The sequence below is a fragment of the Ceratosolen solmsi genome, unplaced genomic scaffold (genome assembly GCF_000503995.2).
Source record: "Ceratosolen solmsi marchali unplaced genomic scaffold, CerSol_1.0 scaffold10, whole genome shotgun sequence".
In the NCBI taxonomy this organism is placed as follows: Eukaryota; Metazoa; Arthropoda; class Insecta; order Hymenoptera; family Agaonidae; genus Ceratosolen; species Ceratosolen solmsi.
The window spans coordinates 1,698,049-1,719,589 of NW_011948412.1; the positions used below are offsets into that span (position 1 = coordinate 1,698,049).

At 30.2% G+C, this 21,541-nt stretch overlaps 2 protein-coding genes across 2 annotated transcripts in view; one reads left to right on the forward strand and one right to left on the reverse strand.

The window, feature by feature from the left end:
* Positions 1–1,148: 1,148 nt before the first annotated feature.
* mRpL50 (mitochondrial ribosomal protein L50) lies at positions 1,149–17,032 on the reverse strand. Its single transcript, XM_011501966.1, has 5 exons — positions 16,888–17,032; positions 16,609–16,712; positions 2,242–2,444; positions 1,761–1,880; positions 1,149–1,324 (listed from the first exon to the last, which is right to left on the reverse strand). Exons 1-5 carry the CDS (start codon positions 16,960–16,962, stop codon positions 1,170–1,172), a joined length of 657 nt encoding a protein of 218 aa, XP_011500268.1. The 5' UTR covers positions 16,963–17,032; the 3' UTR covers positions 1,149–1,169.
* A 1,894-nt stretch (positions 17,033–18,926) lies between these two features.
* skd (mediator complex subunit skuld) overlaps positions 18,927–21,541 on the forward strand; it is a 76,133-nt gene continuing 73,518 nt past the window's right edge. Inside the window, exon 1 of the mRNA XM_011502076.1 lies at positions 18,927–19,357. Within this exon, the coding sequence (XP_011500378.1) occupies positions 19,289–19,357 (69 nt within the window). The 5' untranslated portion in view covers positions 18,927–19,288. The remainder of the gene's footprint in view (positions 19,358–21,541) is intronic.

The window sequence follows — 21,541 nt, forward strand, 5'->3', positions numbered from 1 at the left end:
ATCTGCAATAAAAGGTTAGTAATTCAACAGCGAAGCCATAAGAATTATAATCACATAAGGGCGCCAAGCCAAGCAGTCATTCAGTACGCAGTGTCAGTAGTTCATAAGGTGCCACCATACAATTATTCGTCCAAGCTAGTCATCTACGCGCAAACCACGTTTCATACGGAGTCTTTGCCAGGAAAGTGGTGCAGTACGCTGTATCATTGCAGTCATTGCAGAGAACGCTCGTTCACTTCTCAAGTCCGCATAAACTACAATTGTCAAGGGCAGACTACCGTTCTACAAATAGTCGACTATAAACCTTATAATACCAAGTCCTTCCGCACTCGAAGGTATATCATTTATTGTTCTTGCGTATAACTAGCTCACTAATACTCCTATACTCCCTTTTGAGTATGGTTGATTCAACATGATAATTACCACAGAGACGCTAACATGCTCCCCCTTTTGAGTATGGTTAAATGGTCGACTGTTATTGCTGATCCTTACAACGTCAGCATAGAACCCACTAATCAACATCCATTGCTAATTCCTATAACATCAATGACATTGCCACCATTACGAAAAAGCAACCTCACCATTGCAATAGAATAATTCCCTCTCTCTCACTAGAAGTAATCATAGAACTGCAATATTGTAATTCTTAATAAAACAGAATAAATGATGTCTTAAATTGATGTTACACATTATACATATTTACAGCCTTTCCACATGTGTCCTTTCCTAAGCATCGCTACGTCGAGAGACTAATAAACTGAACTATTGAATTTGTCAGTTCGAGCCAAAAAATAAAACTTCAATTTCGAACAACAGTGTATAAAAAATACGATTTCTCAACTTTAGCAAATTATTACGTACGTTCTCTAATCTATATCAGAACATATAAAAGTATTATACATTAAATAAAAACTCGAAAAATTTAATTAACTTTATTATTAAAAATTTTTCCCATTGTTAAATAATGAATAATGAAATATAATATTAAGCTTTTATAATAAAATTTAATAATAAAATAATTAAGAAACGATATCTTGAATTATTATTTCAGTATTTTATTTATTTAACAAATTCTTTTTGAAATTGAAATAAGGAAAAATAAGAGACAAATGAATTTTTTATTTTTATTAAATGATCTAATTAATTAACCTTACATACAAATTTTCTATTCAATCAATTTTATTACCATGTAAATCATATTTTAAATGAATTGGCCAAGGCTTTTCAGGAATATACTCAGGATACTTTGTTTTGTACTTCAATCCAGTGACGAATGTAGCACTCCGTGGAAAAGCTGTTTTTCCATTGAATAATTTATCGGTCTCTGCAAATTGAAAGAAAATAAGTTATAATTAGATTTTTAAATTTCTCAATGTTTATTGCATTATTTGCATATACTATTAAGCTGTATTATGATTTAATTCATCTAAATAGAATTTAAATGATATCCCACATAAAATTTTGATATTACAACAATATATCAATTGCATAACACATTGAAAACATTTTTACTGATTTTATTTAATGTTTTTGAACATTAAAAAATATATTTAGAATAAAATTATTAGAGGTTTAATATTTATGAGTGCTTAAATATTCATTCTAGTTTACTTGTTTAGAAATCCTTGATCATTTTAAAACTTACATTAATAGTGATTAATTAAAAATCCGTGTTCAATCATATCCCAAGTATAAACTTGATCATCAAGTTTGCTAGATTTAAAATTTTAATCATTAGGAATAGGTTGAAAAATTAGTACCTGGATGGAATCGAACATAATCTTGTTGAACGTGCAAATTTGGCGGTAGATCTAAGTTTTTCAAAGCATCGTAAGGCGTAGTTGTTATAACCGGTGTCTGATAAAATACTCGTAGATCACCTATGAATGTCACAAATCAAACACAAAATATATGCAAATATTAATTATATTAAGGTTAAAAAATAATTTAATAGAACAAAAGTAATTGAAACAGACGAATTCATATAATTTGTCAAGAATTAGCCAACTTATATCAATGTCTTCTTTTTAGTAAATGTAAAAAATCACTTTAATACGTTAATTAAATAATATGTCAATATTCATTAATTAATATTACATTCTATATCAGATTATCAGTTACTATCAATTATAAAAGGAGAATTTCTTCCATTGTTGTAAGTGATTATAAGATTATTACTTTTTAATTACTTTGAATAATTAAATTTAGCAAGTAATCCTTAAGAAACTCAATATATTTTACCAATCGTCCTAATCTCAACAAGCTTTGAATTTGGAATGCAGTGCTTGAATTCTTCATTGCATTTGGTGAACAATTTGAACCTTAGGTCCATATCCTCAATAGATGTCATGTCGTTAGTACTTATATTTTCCATTTCGCAAATTCGGTCGAGACGTTCAGAAACATTCTGGTTCGGTTGATACGGCTTATATGATCGTAGAAAGCTGAAAGTATACAACAATTACTTTCTTATGTAATTTTCGATTTACGTGAAATGAAAATGGTAATATAAGTCATTGCTCATCTTCAATATATTGAATTACGTTTAGCAGGCAGAAATGGAGCGTTGTAATGTTAAACATTAATTTATTAAAAATTTCATCCTCTTTGGATAAATGGATTTTTATAAATATATTATATTAAAAAATGATTAATCTAATGAAAAAACATGTATTTTATGCAGCTTAATTATATCACATTTAATTAATGGCAATTCAAATGCATTATGTAACTTTTATTAATTTTTAATACAAATGTAGAAAAAATCTAACAAAGAAAAGTTTAAATATTATAATCTTTTTTAATTGTTGTAATATAATCTGAAAGCATAATGACATTTGACATAAATATGTTTAATCATTTATTTTTTACGTTGCTTATATAGAAAATATTATATCTGAAATATAATTATTTATTATGTAAAAAGATTAAATTACTTTTAATGAATTCTGAATACTACGGGTAATTATACAGAAAGTATCTAAAAATATCTACATTTTTAATTTGAAGTAGTAGGTACTCAATGAAATGACATTTTCATTTAAATATAGAGTCGAAACATTTTTAGTAATATAAGATCCGAAAATACAATCAATTTTTCATTATTTTTATTATTTGATTTTATTATGCGTAAATCCTTTATATGAAAAATTTTGCGTAAATAATTTATAAAATTTTATTGCATATAAAATATTAAGTAATAAATTTTTAGCTTAGCTTTCCATTCCTGTATTTAAAAGATAGTTCATATTACAAAGAATCTGAAAAACTTCTCTAGATTTTAATCTATTTATACAATATTTATAAAATTTTATTTTTTGTTGTTCACTTTGGTTATATTATTTAACAAATGTTCCAATAATACCAAACTTATATATACAATATATTAACTTTTAAGAGTAATTTAAGCTTACGTGTAATTTATTTTTAAAATGTTATTGTACAAATAGAGTTTATTTTTCTATTATATTTAAATAAAACTAGAAGAAACATATAAGATATATCTATATTAGTAATAAAATGTTAATTCAAAGAGATTCAAACAAGTTAACGACAATCTATGGTAACACTTTATTTTTTTTTTAAATTTATCATAAAATACTTTTAATTTAGATTCACTAAAACTATTTGGAAAAAATGTGCATATTTATTAAAATTAAAGAAATAATTTCAATTAATACTTTTTTATAATTAAATTTTGTATAATAACTATATGCGAGAAACTCTATTTACATATTACACAACTGTTTCTATAGTTTAATCATCTTTTAATTTTAATTACTAACTAATTAGAAAGAAAAGTATTTGTTTAAAATACTAATATATATCGCTATAATTTAATAATAAAATGTGATGTCTTTATTGTAAATTCTATATTGTATAAGATATTTATCTGACTTTAAACTAACATTCTTATAATTCAGCAAACACTTATTTATTCGTACAATACATTTTTTTAAACTTTTTTTAATGCAAATAAAATTTTTCATTTTTTAAAAATAATTTATGAATTATAACAAAAATGGTATTTTTTTATTTTTTATTAGAACCATACGCAAACTGAAGCAATAATGTTAAGGAATATCAGGTGTCAATCCTTAGGATTTGACTTAATCATACACCGCAAATACTAGGTTCAGCACCATAGACACCGAGCAAAGCATGTTGAGCAAATACTACTCACGTTAATCGATGATTAGCTTTCTCATTTTGTTGATCATTGACACAATTATACCTCATTTGCTGCATTAATTTTTCTATACGTATTTAGTTTTTTATACTTAGCTAATGTCACTTTTTTACTTGTATATCCGTATTACCGAATCATTGGAACACTATATAACATATACATATATAATATAACAGTGTATAATAGTAAAAGATATATAATTCGTTTTACATGTACATATTTCTTATTTTTTATGAAGTATTTAATTTATAATACAGAAATATGTTTTTAATAAAGAGCATTAACTCCATTAATAATATTTATCAAGCGTGGTTTAAAAGATAAATTGAATTTATTCCTCAATACTCTTTATTTACTCATTATTCACTCTTTATTTATTTCATAAAATTTACATTCAGTTGTCTATAAATAAATATAAAAGAGTGAATATATAAAAAGCGATGTTTGAATAAAAATATACCTTAAATTTAATTACAAAACCCGTTAAACATGGAACCAGTATTGATTAATAAACAACATGTATAATTTTACACAGCAAACTAACAAAGTTAATAATTATAATCTTTTGGAGTATTAAAATTCAAACAAATACACCTGAATATTCAAAGATACTAATGATAAAATTTTTTAAAATTTCTAGATTAAATAAAAAGTTAACTAATTAAATTTCTGATAAGTTGATTTTAGTTATATTTATTTTATTTTAAGTTAAAATTGTTTATATTCAATATGATGCAGATTACTTTTAAAGGATTACTATTTCAAATACACACAATATTAACATTCTTTTCTGTTTGAGAAAGTAAAATTTTTTTTTTATGTTATCAGTATTTTAACGTATAATATTTTCATTTATAATATTAAACCAGAGCCATTTAACAGTGCATTATCAAAATTTACATAAGAATATCTATTTTAAAATAGATACTGTCTAGATTAATGAATATTATGATATTTATATATGTAAACTATAAGATTGTTAGAAAATATATGCTTTTTTTCAAGAAACAACAGCAAATATAAAAAAAATGCATATTAGTCTTGGAGAACTATAGTAAATGATTAATTATTATAAATAATTATTATGATTAATAATTATTTTTACTAGGACGGACAATAAAAAAATTTTTTTTAATGTTTTCCTATTCTCGACTTTATCATACGATGTCGAGGCTATGAACTTCAAATTTTCCTTAACAAAACTTGATTTCATTTTATATTTAATTTATCTCGTAGCATTCACTTAGTGTTGCCTGAAAATAACTGATCATTTTCATTTATCAACAACAGTGACTTCTATTATATGATTTCCAAAATTTATGAATTCAAGCTTTGTATAAGGGTTTTATTTTAAATATATTAAAGAATTGTAGTTTGAAAATATTTTATTACATCGTTAAAAATAAAAATTTTGAAAACTAAATTTGATTGATAAAATGTATTTTTTATATGTTAATGACAATAAAAATTGAACAAACATAAATATGAAATATACATTTATATCCATCAATAAATATTGTTCTCGATCAATTAATGTACTTGTTTCATATAAATACATGAAATGATAATTTAATATCCATGAAGACACATTAATTCAAATACTACAAATTTAGCATTAAAAATATAGAAACAAAATGTCATCTCGAATAATTGGAGATTATTCTATTTTTTTAAGTCTATAAATAGTAATAAATTAAATTATTTATATAAAGTGAAGACATTGCAAAATCTTATATCAAATATCTTTTATTTATTTATTGATTATTCAAATATTAAATTTCTTTATTTCTTCCAAATACTGATTATATGTGCACATACAAGTTGTATCAATAAATAAGCAAATAAACTTTTTAGCTCAATTTATCTATATTACAGTTTAAAATTTATCCTACTAAAATAGAAAAACTTAATTCTCTTTATAAAAATGATTTATAAAGTAACTGCAACCATTAAAAACAAATTAAATAACAATTGTGAAATAGAATCTAATAACATCTATAAGACAATGCTCCTTAAAAATTATCTTTCTCTTTGCTATTGTTTATTTATTTATATTATTATAGTATGATAGTATTGTATTTATTATTATCATTTACTGTGTGGTGAAACTGTACATGTAAATAAATCATTCCAATATCAAATATCAAAGTATTTCTTAATTCATATATAGCCCTAATACTAGTCACCGCGTTATTATACGAAGAGGGTAAGTGCGCGCGCGATTATGCATGTGTAATGTTTAGTATTGAGTGAAATCAAAACCAAAGGTCTAAAATGTATTAATTTATAATGCATCCACATCTTATCAAGTTTAATATTGTTGTTATCACTGTGCACGAGTAATCGGTTTGTATGTGACAATGGCCTTCGTGTATGCATTTGATTAAAATGACTTTTAATTATAATACCAATAATTTTCTAATATGCAACACCTATATTAACTACTCCAAGATCTACTGATATTCCTAGATCATTTAAAATTATTATAGGCTTCCTTTCATTGAAATAAAAATGGTGCAGCACAGTATAACTAGATGTGCTAAATTACAAGACAAAGTGCGAAGAAAATTGAAATCATAATTTTGGAACTTAAAACTATTAGATTAAGCTTTCAAAAGAATTCATAATAATTTGATTTTGTTTATATAATGTGCGCAGAATTACATACTTCGTCCTTGAATTTCAATACTCTAAAGAAAAAAGAAAAAATGTAATATATTATTAATTATCCATATTAACTTATAACATATTTTCATATTTAACTTATAACTGATATATTTTATACATAAATATTTTATTGATATTTATTATATCTATAAAAATTATACTAGTAAAATCTAAAATATCGCTGAAAAAGAATACAATATTATTTATTTTAAAAAGTATAAAAATATATGAGAAATATTTTTTATAATTAAAATTACTATACATTAAATTATAATACTTAATTATAATTATTTGAAGCAAGTCGTAACATTAACATAATACAATATTTAGAATATGGTTACAGTAAGAAAATAATGCTTTGTTATTGCTATCTACGTATAAAATGGGAACAGACAGTTTGTCATACATTAAAGAGCTTCAATGCACTAGAGAAATTAAACGGCTTGCACTAGTAAACTAATTGTCGATTTCAAATTAATTTGTTTTTTATGAATTCGAAGTATGTTTTATTGGCTGAATGTAAAACACTAATTTTTTATTATAGGCATACAAATAAATGCTTATCGTAGTAAAAAAATCGATCTCCCAAATTTATTATCGTTTACCAATGATTTCAATGAATAATATTCTATTATAATTGTATGATTCAGATAGGCGCAAAATAATTTACCGAATTAAAATGTATTAATTAGCGTTAATAAATCAAATCTGATAATGCCCAGTTTATAGAGCGTAGTTTCATCGAACTGGTAAGCTACATTTAAAAAAGAGTAAATTATCGTACGACTTAAATTTAATCGTAAAATTAATTATTACACTTTGAAATCTAATTATCTTATTATTGAAGAAGAAATAATTTTTCGATATAAAAATATTTGCACTCTATATCTTACAAACATGTCGATTAAATTTTCAAATTTAAATTTACAATTTACAATCAAGCTAAATATTTAAAGAATTTCACAACTAATAATCAATATAAAAGTTACAGTGAAGATAAAATTTAAATGATAAAGTACGTAAGTATTATTAACCACAAGTCCTTATTTTAATTATTAATAACGAAATGCCAGTCTGAAAGTAAATGTCTGAATTAATGTATTTAAAGGTCATCCCAAGAAATTTCGATTAATAATATTGTAATTAAATCCACAGCAGATTCATGAAATATTACTGTAATTTAATAATTTAATAATCATTAAAATATAATAGCGATTTGTTAAATATGAAATAAAATTAAAAGAAAAAAAGAAAAAATGCCTTGCAAATATTCTTTCATTCATTATCAATAAATGTAAGATCCCGGTAGTATGCTCTCATCACCGTAATACATATGTAGCGAGAATTTAATTAGATATGGAGTATTCGTGCCTTTCAAGAATGAATGTCGTGGGTGTATTGACACGAGGAAGTAAATATGAAAAGACCAGTGCTCCAAGATCAACTGCTGTTCGATATCGTGCAGGAGAGTGAAAGGATAGGACTCGCTCAAGTACCGACAGGACCTGGCTAGTGGGCGATAGGACGCCATTGATTTTGCGCACCCTAAATCAATAGAATCGTACCCCCGCTGATGTCCATTCGCCAGCGAGGCGCGAGAGCCCAACTTTTCGCATTTACATCCTCGACGTCTCGCTCGAGGAAAATGGCAGCACGAGGGGAACGAGAAGCTCCATGAGTATCGGAAGGGGCGGTCGAGCCTCTTTGGAGGGGTCAGGATCGATGTGCCGGCGCGTCGGACACCCTACTCCCGAGCCCTTCTCCCTCGGTCACCGCCCCTGCACCCGCTGCCCGTGGGTGCCAGCCACGAAGTCGTTCTCCTTCGACGCCCGCCTTACGTCCCGATGGGATTCGCCGCCCCGTGCGATCGAGACTTGACTCGACGGGACCGCGACGGCTGGAGTACACCTGCGAGAGAGTTTCACTCTTTGGAATCATGAAAGGCTTCACGAGCAGCCTTTATAAGTAGCTCGATGTTTATGCCACATCCTCAATCTTCAATATAATGATCATTTCTTTATTCACTCTCGACTATTGTTTTATCTTAATTCAATTTTACCGAGATTCGAAGCTAAGGATGCAAACAAATACGAGAATAGCAAATCGTAATGATCTACTAGAATAAAACAGAAATTTCTTAAATTTTGTAGCTTTAATAATATCGGAAAGTAATTATTTTATATATTTTTATACGGATACAAAAGTAATGTGCGTTTAAGTGAATCATTATAATTAGAGGCAATAAGTATTTTTAATGTTTGTGAAATCAAAATAGAATGGTTACAATTCTCTTTTTTTCTATCATAACAGATAGATCTAAAGAATTTATCAACGAGTTCCAATCCTTATATATAGAACTTCAACACAATAAAAGGTCGAAATTAAAAAATTAAAAGACGCGATAAAATCAAACACTTGGGATGAAACAAACAATCTGTTCAGCTTTAGAATTTTCGTTTCAAGTTACTATTTTAAAATTTCTTAATCCCTCCTTGTATATAACTCCTACATAAGAATATGATTCAAATTCAATCGAGTGGAAAACTTATTTCATATTAAGCAATATTTTAAATGAAATTTTTATATATTAATTTAATGGCTTTATACACTGTATCGGTGTAAAGCAAGTGCTGAGACAATCACAAATTATAAAATTATAAAATATAATTATAAATTGCAAGGACTAAGATTAGCATTAGATTTTATATCGTACCAAAAGAAAACGCAAGGATCAAATAAATTAATAGATAACTACGTACCATTAAATATTATATCTTATAATCAACGTTTGAGAATAAAAATATTTTAACGGTGCCTATCATGCATATGTATCTATCGTAACTATCTTTATAATTATTTGCATCCAAGCGTTTATTGTAACTATTCTATAAAATAAGTGTGAAGTTGGAAAAATTTTTAAATGACGCAACGAATATCATAAGGTCATAATACGTAATATTTTATATTTAATTGAGAATAAAATATATGCTCAATTTATGCTCACTTTATCTGGACTTTAGCTGGATCAATGATAATAAAATCATCAAATCACCAGACGTTTTTTGTATTACGGTGACAATTTCAAAGGCGATTCATTTTTGTTTTATCGACGCACTGGTTAGCCGACCTTTTTTCTACACTTAGAGCCTCAGATGATAGAGACAAGACAGCTGCTTTCGTATATTTTTATTTCTGATCCCATAGGCTACGCATGGGGGTCATCGGATCTGCCCGAGTTTTGCTCAAGCTTTGGAAAAGCCGAAGGCTACCTCCGAAATCCAACAAACCCATCAGAATCCAATGCTTTCCTTCCTTCCGTGTCTATATCACCCCCCCCCCCCCCCTTGCTTCTTTCTTTTTTCTTTTTTTCTTTTTTTATTTGTTTGATTCCGAGTCGATTGATGAACATATTGAGAAAAAATAAAGTATTACGCCTGTAAGATTTTATGGTCCAAAAATACTTTTATGTATTTTTTGTTCAAGACGAAAGGAGCGTGCTTTCCTTATAACAAAGATTCAATTTCAGAAAATCCCTTCGATAGAACGGACAAGTATGTTTTGTATAGCCTTAGATTACATTAATTAATTTTAAATACAAAACGCAAGAATTCATAAATAAAGTATACTATGATTACATTATTTCAATCATGCTTTTCTAGTAGGTTTATTAAATTAATACATTACATTGTCTAAAAATAACAATGTCATTCAAATATAATATAAACCATTAAGTTAAAATTTACTGTTAATGCATCATACAATATATAAATTACTTTAACATTTTTATTTTTAATAAAAACTATTCTTTATTCTCATTTGTCTGCATAAATGATTACGTTCTTCTTTTCGTTTATTTTAAAAATCATAAGAAACAGAAGCGAGTAACAGTTTTGTCATTATTTATATTTTGATTTATGACCCCAATGTCAATGATAACAAGAAACTGCCGTGGAACGAGGTTTACGAATTTTAGGGAAAACAAAGAAAAAAAAAATCACAAACCATGATTGAACAAAGTATAATAAATTAATCATTTACAATTAAAATTTATTAATAGGCAAAGGTGCAATGAAAATGAAAATTTTCCAAAGTTAAAGTACGGTAATTTCCACTTTGCCCTTACATATCGAATTCAATATAGTAAAAGCTGCTTCAAATAATATTAAGTAATTCATAAATAAGAGGTAAGGTAAGAAAGACCTCGATGAAGCGAAGCGTTTGAGCATGCCATTAAAATTTTTTTATCATAATTCATCAAATTTATCACCAAGTACAAGAAAAGGTCATGACCAATATTGATTTATACACTCGAATTTTATCTTACAGAATCAGAAATTTCATGTATTGCATCCTCATGATAACATTAATTAAGATTACATTTTTTTCTTTCAATTTCTGATTAATCCCATACAGAGATTTAAGAATATAAAATCTAAATAAATTGATTGAACTGCATCTGTACAATTAATACTTATCTCGATTATTGATTATATTACAATCCTTATAATTTCATTATACTTTCAATTATTACAGTATTAATAAAATTTCTAGATTCGTACGTATGCGTAGTAATAAAAAAATACAAAGGCACGGATTTTAAATTTCAAATAGGTACAATTCACTTAGATAAAAATCAAAAACTCAATACAATTTTATTCAGATATTAATTATTAAAATACAATTAAAAGTGTTGAATGTTTAGATTCTGTAGTTATCGAATTCGAATTTGCCAAAATTTAAATCAAACGTCGTTTTGAAAATTTCACGAACACACGGACTTTTATATTAATCGTCTATAATTCAAATAGAAACTTTTGAACTTTGCATTCCTTTTTAGCGTTTTATTAATTTTGTTCAAGAAATATGTTTTGCGTAGACTTCTTTATTTGTCATTTATGTTTTATAAAAAATTAATTTTCTTATTAGTAATCAAAGCATCAATAATAAAAATAAAGCTTATGAACAAACAAAGACGTACCTCGCCGTCCTTAGTACGTCAATGAACTATACAATTAAATAAGCCCGAAGGTATAAATTAATTTGTAACATAAAACAATAATAGAAATAATAGAAAATAATAGAAATCATTGAACCTTTAAAATATAAATATTGCGTATTATTCCACTATATTTTAATCTCTATCAAGTCAGTTATGCATACACATTCTTTTGAGCATTTTAATAATTATTTGATAATCAATATATGTAAAGTAATTTCTCAATTCTTATAAATGGACGACTGTAATTTTTTCAAAATAATCAAGTGATTATTAATATTACATTTTCATATCTTATTTGAATTTATAACTGAATAAATTATGTACATTTATCATTTATTTTAGTTTATGATAATTATTATTAATTAACTATTTTTATTATGTTACTATATTGATATCATCGTTTTATTTGTAACCATTGCTACAAATTTTGCTTTCAAAATTAAAATTTTTTTGTTAGATATCTGCAAAAAATATATTTATTAAGTCGATAATCATATATACGATTTCAATGTCTGTCTATTTCAATTCTACATTCAAATTCTTATTAAAAGATTTTTTTTTTTTTTAAAGAGGAATGCATTTGATCGTACACAATACATTTTTTGTAACAAAATGTTTATTGTGCAAACTACAATATATATTTATGTATTGATTTAGATTATTCAAACACCTTTTTCAGTAGTCATTAAATCCAATGGATTGTTTCAAGGTGTGAATCATTTAAAAGATATACAAGTGTGAAGAAAAACACATCGGAAAGAATGAGTAATATTTTATTACCCTCTTACAAAAGAGATTAATCCAACACTATTTGGGGTATGTATACTTATGAAAAAATAAACGTTACAGACATAATAGATCCTAATTCTAAAAATACTGTTAATATAGAAGCGTATAAAATACAAGCTAAATTTTCGGGAGGAGGGTTTTTTAATTAGTCCCCGATTGTTGCCGCTTTCGCAAAAATTTACGCTCTGTAGCACCGAATTGCATAGTCCCGGTTTTATACGTCAATTGGCGTCTGTGCATTCGTGATGACGGAAGAGCAAGGGGAAATCTAGAGAGAAGTAGATAGACAGAAAGAAAAGTCGGTGGAGAAGGAATCGTGGAGAATGCACAGACAATGGGAAAAGGCGAGCCTATGTCTGTTTCTTTCTCTCTCACTCTATTTTATTCGCTCACTTGCTCTTTGAACGATTACAACGCCTCATCAGCATCGACACAATGCCGGTAACGAAAATTTCCGCTGAAACGTTACCACTAAGACCGAACGTTTTATTGGAGTTACAGTATTCGCGCAAATAGAAAAAGAAATTCGATATTAATCGTGTGCCGGCACTCTTCTTGGAAGCGAATAAAAATGTACAGTATGGCCTACATGGCACTAACTTGCTTATTAACGATTTCATAATGTAGTGCTACTTCTGCATTGGTAAAGAATCCAGATTTCTAGCTTATAGATTTCATTTTATAGACATATTTTACTTTAAATTTGTCCAATAAATTATTATTAATTATTAATACGTTATTTATGAGTTCTTCATTTTTTTCTTGTATCTAATTAAAATAATTGAAAATTACTATTCGACTACATGCAGATTCGTGCTTTAATCTAAAAATATGTTTGAATATATTCTGAACAATTACGTACCAATGTTCATTGTTTTTGTCAAAAATTAATCATTTTAAAGAAATTATCTAATAAGGATCTTTGTTTTTAATAATGTATAATATAAATTAATTCAAATAGCTAATTATTTACAATAACATATCTAGACGATAAAATTCTTGATTTGTTGAACTTTTCATTCATGCATTTTTCTAACTAAAAATTACATTAGAATTAATGGAAAAATATTTCCAAGTCGCTAAAGTTTATTGATGCTATTTGAAACTGTTACATTCTTTCGGTAATGATGAATCTATATTCGAACAACATCGTTGTACTTTTATATTGACTCCTGATCATAAATAGATTAAGATCGAAATAGCAATAAATTATTTTTAAAAATCAAATCACATTGGAAATTTAAATTTATAAAAAAGGCATACTTATATTTAATTGCATATTAAATTACATATGAGTATTTACAACCAATTAGTATTGCAATATATTTAATTTTTATTTTGAACATTAGAAAGTTAAGTAATAATTCAATACTAGGAAGATATTCTAAAATTTTCGTTTAAAAAAGTATGACTAAATAAAGCATTAAAAATATTTTTATAATTTAATGGTATAAGTATATATAATATATAGGCCAAGTTACCAATTGATTAAGCAACATATATTTGTAAAATACTACACAATTAAACGACAACACGAACAAAAATAATAAAGTCGAGCCAAAAAAAAAAAAAGAAAAACAGCATAGATTAAACGTGGAACAGAAAGTATTGCTTCATGTACAAGTGGTTCCAGAAAAGAGCAAGAAACGATTATCACCTGTTTCAATAGAACGTTCATTCTTTTCGTTTTTAACACACATATACAAACTGTAGGTTAGGCACGACACAAACGAAAGCTTCTTTCTTTACTACTGGCTCTTGATAATTAACTATCATCTGTCTAATTATCTATCTCCCTACTCACTTAGTCGCCCACCCACCTACCCAACTACCTGCTTATATACAAGCTGTTAAATACAATTACCTTCATCTACTGAGAATATAAAAATTGCAATTTCACAAGATTTAACGTATCTGATCTATTTTTGTTCATATTATTGACAATTATTTTTTTAATTTAAATGAATTTTAATTAAGCACACCTTTAAAATAAAAATGAAAAAACTTTACCTAATATTCAATGTTTCATGACGGCAATTTTATAAACTAGAATTTTTTATTTATTTACATGTATACTTATACACTATGTTCAATGTTCAATTTTTATAAAAAAAAGAGTCAAATTTAAATATGTGCTAAGTGATTTAATATAATTTTTACTCGATTTTTAGATAAAAAGTAGGTTTAAAAATTAAACAAAAATAATCAAGTACTGTCAAAATTTATGAATTTAGAAGATACTATCTTTTTTATAACACTGGAATTGATTTTTATTTATTTAATAATATCAATAACTTATATTTAAAAGAGCTTATATAAAAAATTATATAGTGAACAAATATAATTACAATATTAATTATAATTTATTGCAGCCACTTTAGAAACTAACCAATTCATAAAATCATAATTACTTACCGAAACTGAGTGTTTAACAACTAAAAACCGACGTTTAAGTGTCATTTTACAATTTCCTTAATAATACTGTAACATATTTATAAGGTTATTCAAAATTAAGTTGAAATGAATCGTCGAACATGAATATATAACTATATTAATTTGTTTATTATTTAATTAAAATTATAATAGTTTGCCATCATAAATCATGAATACTATTAATTCATTTTTCTAGTATATTATTTAATCTTTTTTTAGTACGTAATATTAAGCAAAATTGTTAGTAATTCTTAGGTTATTTAAAATTTTATTACGTCATAATTTATTTTCTAAAATCGAATTTATTTATTATTGTAAAATTCCAAATAAATAAAAAGATAATGAAAAAAATTTTTTCAAATAAATTTAAAAGTATCAATTATCAAATATTGTTATACGTTAATAATATAAATAGACAATAAATTAATATTTAATTTTGGTGTATTTAACATTAATGTTCTTATTATAAAAATATGTGGGTGTATAAAATATATACTAGTTATTCATTATAAAAATGGTTAATTTTAGATAGCAGGTTAATGTAGAAATTTTACAGGCATATCTAATGAATAAGCAAATGCACTTAAATTAAAAAAAAAGAGTATGGCCAAGCTTTTGCTTGTAATGCGAGGAACGTTTGATGCCTACATTCTTCTTTCGATTATCATTGTATACAACAAATTTTTAGCGAATGAGTATACCATACGATGTTTATTGAATAGGATTCGTTTCATTTATACCTAAAGGGAGTATGTTCTGGACTTCGACATTTTAAAATGTGTATAAATGCAAAATTATATGCAACATTTAAGTTAGTTAATTATGATTATATGTAAGAATAATATAATGTAGTTCTTGCTTATTTATAAATTATTAGCGAACAGGGGATTCGATTAGGCTTGTAGGTAGTTGAACGAATAAGAGTAAATTTCAAATTTTCAATGGCTAGTTGATACAGATATACAAAACGAAAAGAGCAATATTAGTTGACGAACGTAACGGCACAATTTTAAATAAGAAGCCTTGATAAAACCACGTCGAGGACACGCGAGAGTTATCTGTGTTAATTATGTTGAAGGGTAGTGGTGGCGATGTCGGCGGCGGTGGCGGCGGCGGCGGCGGCGGCAGCAGTAGTGGTGATTCTTGATGTGACAGTTTGGTGACGGTTTTCTTGACCGTGACGGTAAAGGAAAGGCTAGAGGGGCAGGGATAATGGCGATAGTGGCGGTGGAGACGGCGACGGTGACGACAGCCAAGAGAGGTGGAGGTAAGCGGGTGGGAGGAGAAAAGGCAATATGGCTGGTGTGTGTTGTGCAGCGGCACAGTCACGGCTCCAAGAACGGTGCACGGTTTTAGATAATAGCATTGTATTTTCAACGACCGTGAGGTGTATTACTTTGACATTAATATTTATGTCCGTGTGTATACATAAACTGATGACGAATTTCGTGCGCCTAAGTTACAATAACAAGAGGAACGTCCGCAGATGGGAGAGTGCGAGCGTTAAGGTTATAGACGCATAAATACTCACCCTTTGGCCTCGATGGACGCCATCACCGACTCAATTGTTGGTTTCTTCTTTGGCTTTTGTGGAGGCTTCTTTATCTTCGAGCCACGTGACGGAATTATCAGCATCTAAAAATAAAACACACTGGGCATTGTGCATATACGTGGTTGATGAACGCACTAGGAATAAGACTAGATGGATAAAGAAAGAGGTTATGTTGCAAGGCGATGAGCGCCAGTGCAAAGTAAAAGCAAATTAAAATTACAGAGCTGGTAAATGTCAATAAGAGTAAAGAAGACTAACCGTAGTCGATGAGAGCATTGGTTGCCACCTTGTAAGTACACCGCCAAGGCAAGCATGTCTCGTGAACGCCGCCATGTTAACTCTACCGCTGACTCGAATGAATAGTTCGCCGAACTATAGTAGGCTCGTAGCTGTAATAGGCGACGTTGCCGATATCCAGGTCTTTTTAAATCTCCGAATGTTGCGTGCGTGTGCACAATTCTGCCAGTTCAATTATTTCGTTTTTATTACTCTTTGATGATTTATCTGCTATTTGAACACCAACCGAGATAGGCGGGAGATTTGAATTCTTTTGCTTTCTTTGAAAGGAGTTTCTCTAAAAGACTTACTTTATACTATCTTTCCATTTACGCAATGAAAAAACTGAAAATGATAAACGAAAATGCATGATGTTCAATGACTTCTTAAAGTACTCCCTTCCTTGATAAAAAAATTTATTGTAAATTAATAAGCATTAAAATTTAACTTTAAGTTGATTCTAATGGATAGATTGTTATTGAAGTGACTTATGTCGTGATATGAAAGCAATCGATGGAATGTACAACTACAGCACATAGATAACTGCAAGACAGTGATTCATCGTTTCAAAGTATAATAGAATGGAAAGTTTGAAGAGCAGTTCCTCTGTGCTTTTAGTCTGCATTATTACATTGAAAGTATTCTTGGAAAAACAAATGGTTAAATCATTGAACATTAGAAAGAATGTTGAGTGCCGTAAAAAAAATTAAAGTATTAGTAGTAAATCACATAATAAAGTAAAACGAGGGAAATACATTTAAGTGATAATCAATATTGTTGTTTCTTAAGTAAAGTGACTTTGTACAAAAGTAAAAATCAATGTGAACAGTTAAAATGTTAATTTCTATCGCATTTAACTGTAAATGAAATTTTGGCTGTCCAATAAAGAGTGATTGCAAAATAACATTAATTGTCCAATATTGTACTATAAAGGATATTAATTTTTCAAAGAAATTTAAAATTAATAATTTATCAAATGTTGTGAGTATAACAAATGCCAATACTAAACAGTATTCTCAATAAATACATATGAAAAGAGTGTAGTGCAGAATAGTAAGACAAAATAATCTAATAGCGCTATACAATCGTTTATATATAAGCGACAATATCTGTAATAAAATATTTGTAAAACGTTTCAGGAGAAAAAGAATAGAAGGAAGAGAAGATATAGGTGAAATATGAAACAGAAGTAATAATTGCATGTTGAATAGTGCTTTAAAAAGATGAGTGTTGGTTATTATTGGTCGTTTATATCGTAAATTGATCATAAATACAAAAATAATAGCAACGAAAAAACAATCGCAATAACAACACAACAACGTCTGGAAAGTGCAAAAAATAATTGTATCAGTTTTGCTTGAAACCCGCAGATGTCGTACCGTCTGAATGAAAAATCTGGCAACATCGGGCAACGTTTTCGAAAACAAGGACAGTCTATTGGTGCAGTGGCCCACCGACGGCAGCCGTGACTGTGTGTGGTTATAGTAGGTCCGTGAGTGAGAAAGACAGGCTAAGAGAGAGAATCGTCGTAGCTGGCTGCTGTCTCGGCGCTTTGGCGGCGCGTCCGCCATTTTGCAGTCGCCATTGGGTATCGGAAAGCGTAGAACGAGCGAGAGAGAGAGACTGTGAAGAGCCTCTCGTACGGTTCACGTAGAGGAGTTGCAAGTTGAGAGAGAGAAGAGAGATCTTAGGAGAGAGTACGAGAGGAGAAAAATGCGCCACGGGGCAGTGGTGCGACCGGGCGGTGCGTCGCCAGGATAACGCGCCACGGTCCCGCCCCTACCGGGAAGACTCCCCGACGTTAGTGCCAGCAACGCTGCTTGGCTGTTTAGCCAGGTTCCGTGGGTCGCGTAACATAACCTTAATTTCACGGCGCGCGCGTCGGCTCCTCGACAGTGGTGACAACGACGGTGCTGAAGACGACGACAACGACGACGACGTCAAGATCGACGACTACGACATCGACGACGACGAAGACGACGACGACGACGACGACGACGACGACGACAAGGACGACGGCAACGACATTGACGGAAACTACGAGGACAAGGAGGAAGTGGAGAAGAGCCGAGGAGGCGAGCGCACGCCTCGATATGTAGCGTAGCGTGCGCCCTGCCGCACTCGAGCCACGGCCACGGTGTCCTTGTTCGCCGTACTCTTACGCCCCGTTGGGACAAGAGTGTAGTGGGCGCCCGTAGACGAGGTGTATGGTTGGTTGGTTGGTTGGTTGGTTAGTTGGTTAGTTATCAAAAAGTGATGTGATCAAGAAGAAGGTGTGTTTGTACTTGTTAACGTTCTTGTCCTTTTCCTGTTTCTTCATCTCCTTTTCTTTCGCGAGGAGAGCCGAAGAGAGCCAGTACCGCGAGAGGATGGAGGAGAAACCATGACGCACCCCTCGCATCAGACTAACGGCGCTAGCTTGGAGGACTGCCACACCAACTTCTTCGCCCTGGTGAGTCCTAGTGGCTAATCGTGCCTCCCCGAGTGGAAAGAGCGAATTTCCCCGATGAGGCCGCCATGTTAATTTTTTTCCTTTTCTTTCTTTTTTTTTCTTTCACTTGCTTCCCTACAATTTTCCTCTTCTCGCTTCCGTTCACCGCTGGCGTGCATCTATTTGAAAGTTAATTGCGCACGGTAGGATCCCATCCCGGCAACGCCTGTTAGCGCGCGCGCGCACTACGTGAGGGTCCCGAGGAGCAGCCATGGGGGCTGCCCTGAGCAAAAGGCTATACATTTTTATAATTAGGGAATAAATAAAATTGCAAACGGCCATGTTTCTGCCAATTGAGAGGGACTTTTATTTACGGTGTATTGTTGATGGTGTATGACCGTGTACGCTTTACATTAGCGACGTTCATTTATGTACGTACGTGTATGCTCAGTGCCGTAAGCGTCGCGTGCACCGTGATGTTCCAATGCCGCTGCAACGACAATCCTCGGCCGAGTTTCTCGGGGACGGGACCGTCCTCTCCTCCTCCTTGGAGAGACGGAGAGGTACGGGCATAGATGGATGCGTGACGCGCGCGTGTTTCGTGCATGTGCAAGCGCGCGAAAGAGAAGAGCAAAGTCGGAGGCTCGCCATAGCCGCCATTCGCGCGTTCCGTAAAGTGTGTGCGCGCGCTCTCGGAGAACTTGGGAATGCTGAGTATGCGGGGGACCGGATAATCGGGCGCCTACGCGACGGATCCTTCGGTGTCGTCACCTTCGATTCGCCCATAATTACGAAATGGTACGAGATAAGAGACGTCGGCCGCAACGACAACGTATCGGCATCGGCATCAGCATCGGCAGGCGCGTGTACTCACACGTTTAACCTTGTCGCCGGCCGCGAAATTTTAAACGAGCGAAGTTTATTAATAAAGTTCGGGAGTGAATCAGCTTTAAATCGGCAGTGTCAGCGTAAACGGGTCTTGTCTTTTTGTCTCTCACTCTCGTCCGTGGGCGCTTATTACCAAGTATGTTTAGTGCTCAACGAGAGACGAACACGTTTAAGTGTGGGCCTGTATATACAATCGCTCGCTTATGTGTACGTACCTGGTGCGACGAATTCGCGGAAAGATACGCTATATAATAAGGCTAGCGACTAAGTAAAGGAGCTCGGGGAATGTGAGAAGAGAGCGAGTGAGTATGCTAGCAGGAGAGTAGCGCATGAGGAAGAAAGAGGGAGCGAGAGAAAGAAAAAGCGCGAGGGAGTTAGAGAGAGAGAGAGAGAACGAGCGAGCGAGAGGGGGAGCGAAAGAAAGCAAGTTTCACGCATCCTGTGGAGAGGATAGCGTAGCGTATATAGTACGAGAGTAAGAGAGATGACGGTAGGCGCTCCGGCAAACGCAGCCCGCTGCTGTCTTTCATTCCTTCGCTCTTCATTCTCCTTCTTTCTCTCTCACCCTCTTCATTCTGCCTCTACGATACACTGCCACTTAGAGTGCTTCTACATATAACCGCTTTGTGTTGTACCCTTGCACCTTGTTGATTCCATTGGAGCCGAATTTTCGATTGATCATAAATAATCAAGTTTTTTACTTTCGATATTGCTTCCAAAAATTATTTACCCTCCATTATATAGTAACTTTATTGACCACGCATGCTATATCAATGATATTCTTCTATGCAATACACAATAATATACGAACTATTACAATGCTATGCTCATTAAACTAAATTTAATTAAATTGGATTGGAAAAATATTCCAATACCTTTTATTTTATGAGTGATGAAACGATGTCTTTCTTATATTGTGTCAAATTATGAATGTAATTTATATTTTGTTTCTAAATTATGATAAAATTAAGGTAGTAATAAAAAATATTAAATATAAAAATTAAATTAATATGTTTATTTTATTAAAAAATTAATGTACCGTTTGTACATCATTTATTTTATTAATTTATAAAAGCCTAAATAAGATAAAAGACGATATTGATAATTTGAACTATTGTCGAATTATGTTTTGTACTTAAAGATTACGATAAAAGAATACAATGCAATATTTTAAATATGTATATGAATATGGTAATTAGAAATTTTTAAATTCAAATCTTACGAATATCATGTTCAATACCTGTCCTATTCTGTCTAAATTTCAGCGCATTATAACAAAATCGATTTTTAGATGATTAAAACAAAAGTGTAAACGAG

What these genes read in the sequence shown, in the direction of transcription:
- mRpL50 (XM_011501966.1), bottom strand. Translation starts at nt 16,962, where the DNA reads ATGGCGGCGTTCACGAGACATGCTTGCCTTGGCGGTGTACTTACAAGG. An exon ending in CAATGCTCTCATCGACTACG is followed by an intron (nt 16,713 to 16,887) that starts GTTAGTCTTCTT and finishes TTTTATTTTTAG; the next exon opens with ATGCTGATAATTCCGTCACG. An exon ending in GCGTCCATCGAGGCCAAAGG is followed by an intron (nt 2,445 to 16,608) that starts GTGAGTATTTAT and finishes GTATACTTTCAG; the next exon opens with CTTTCTACGATCATATAAGC.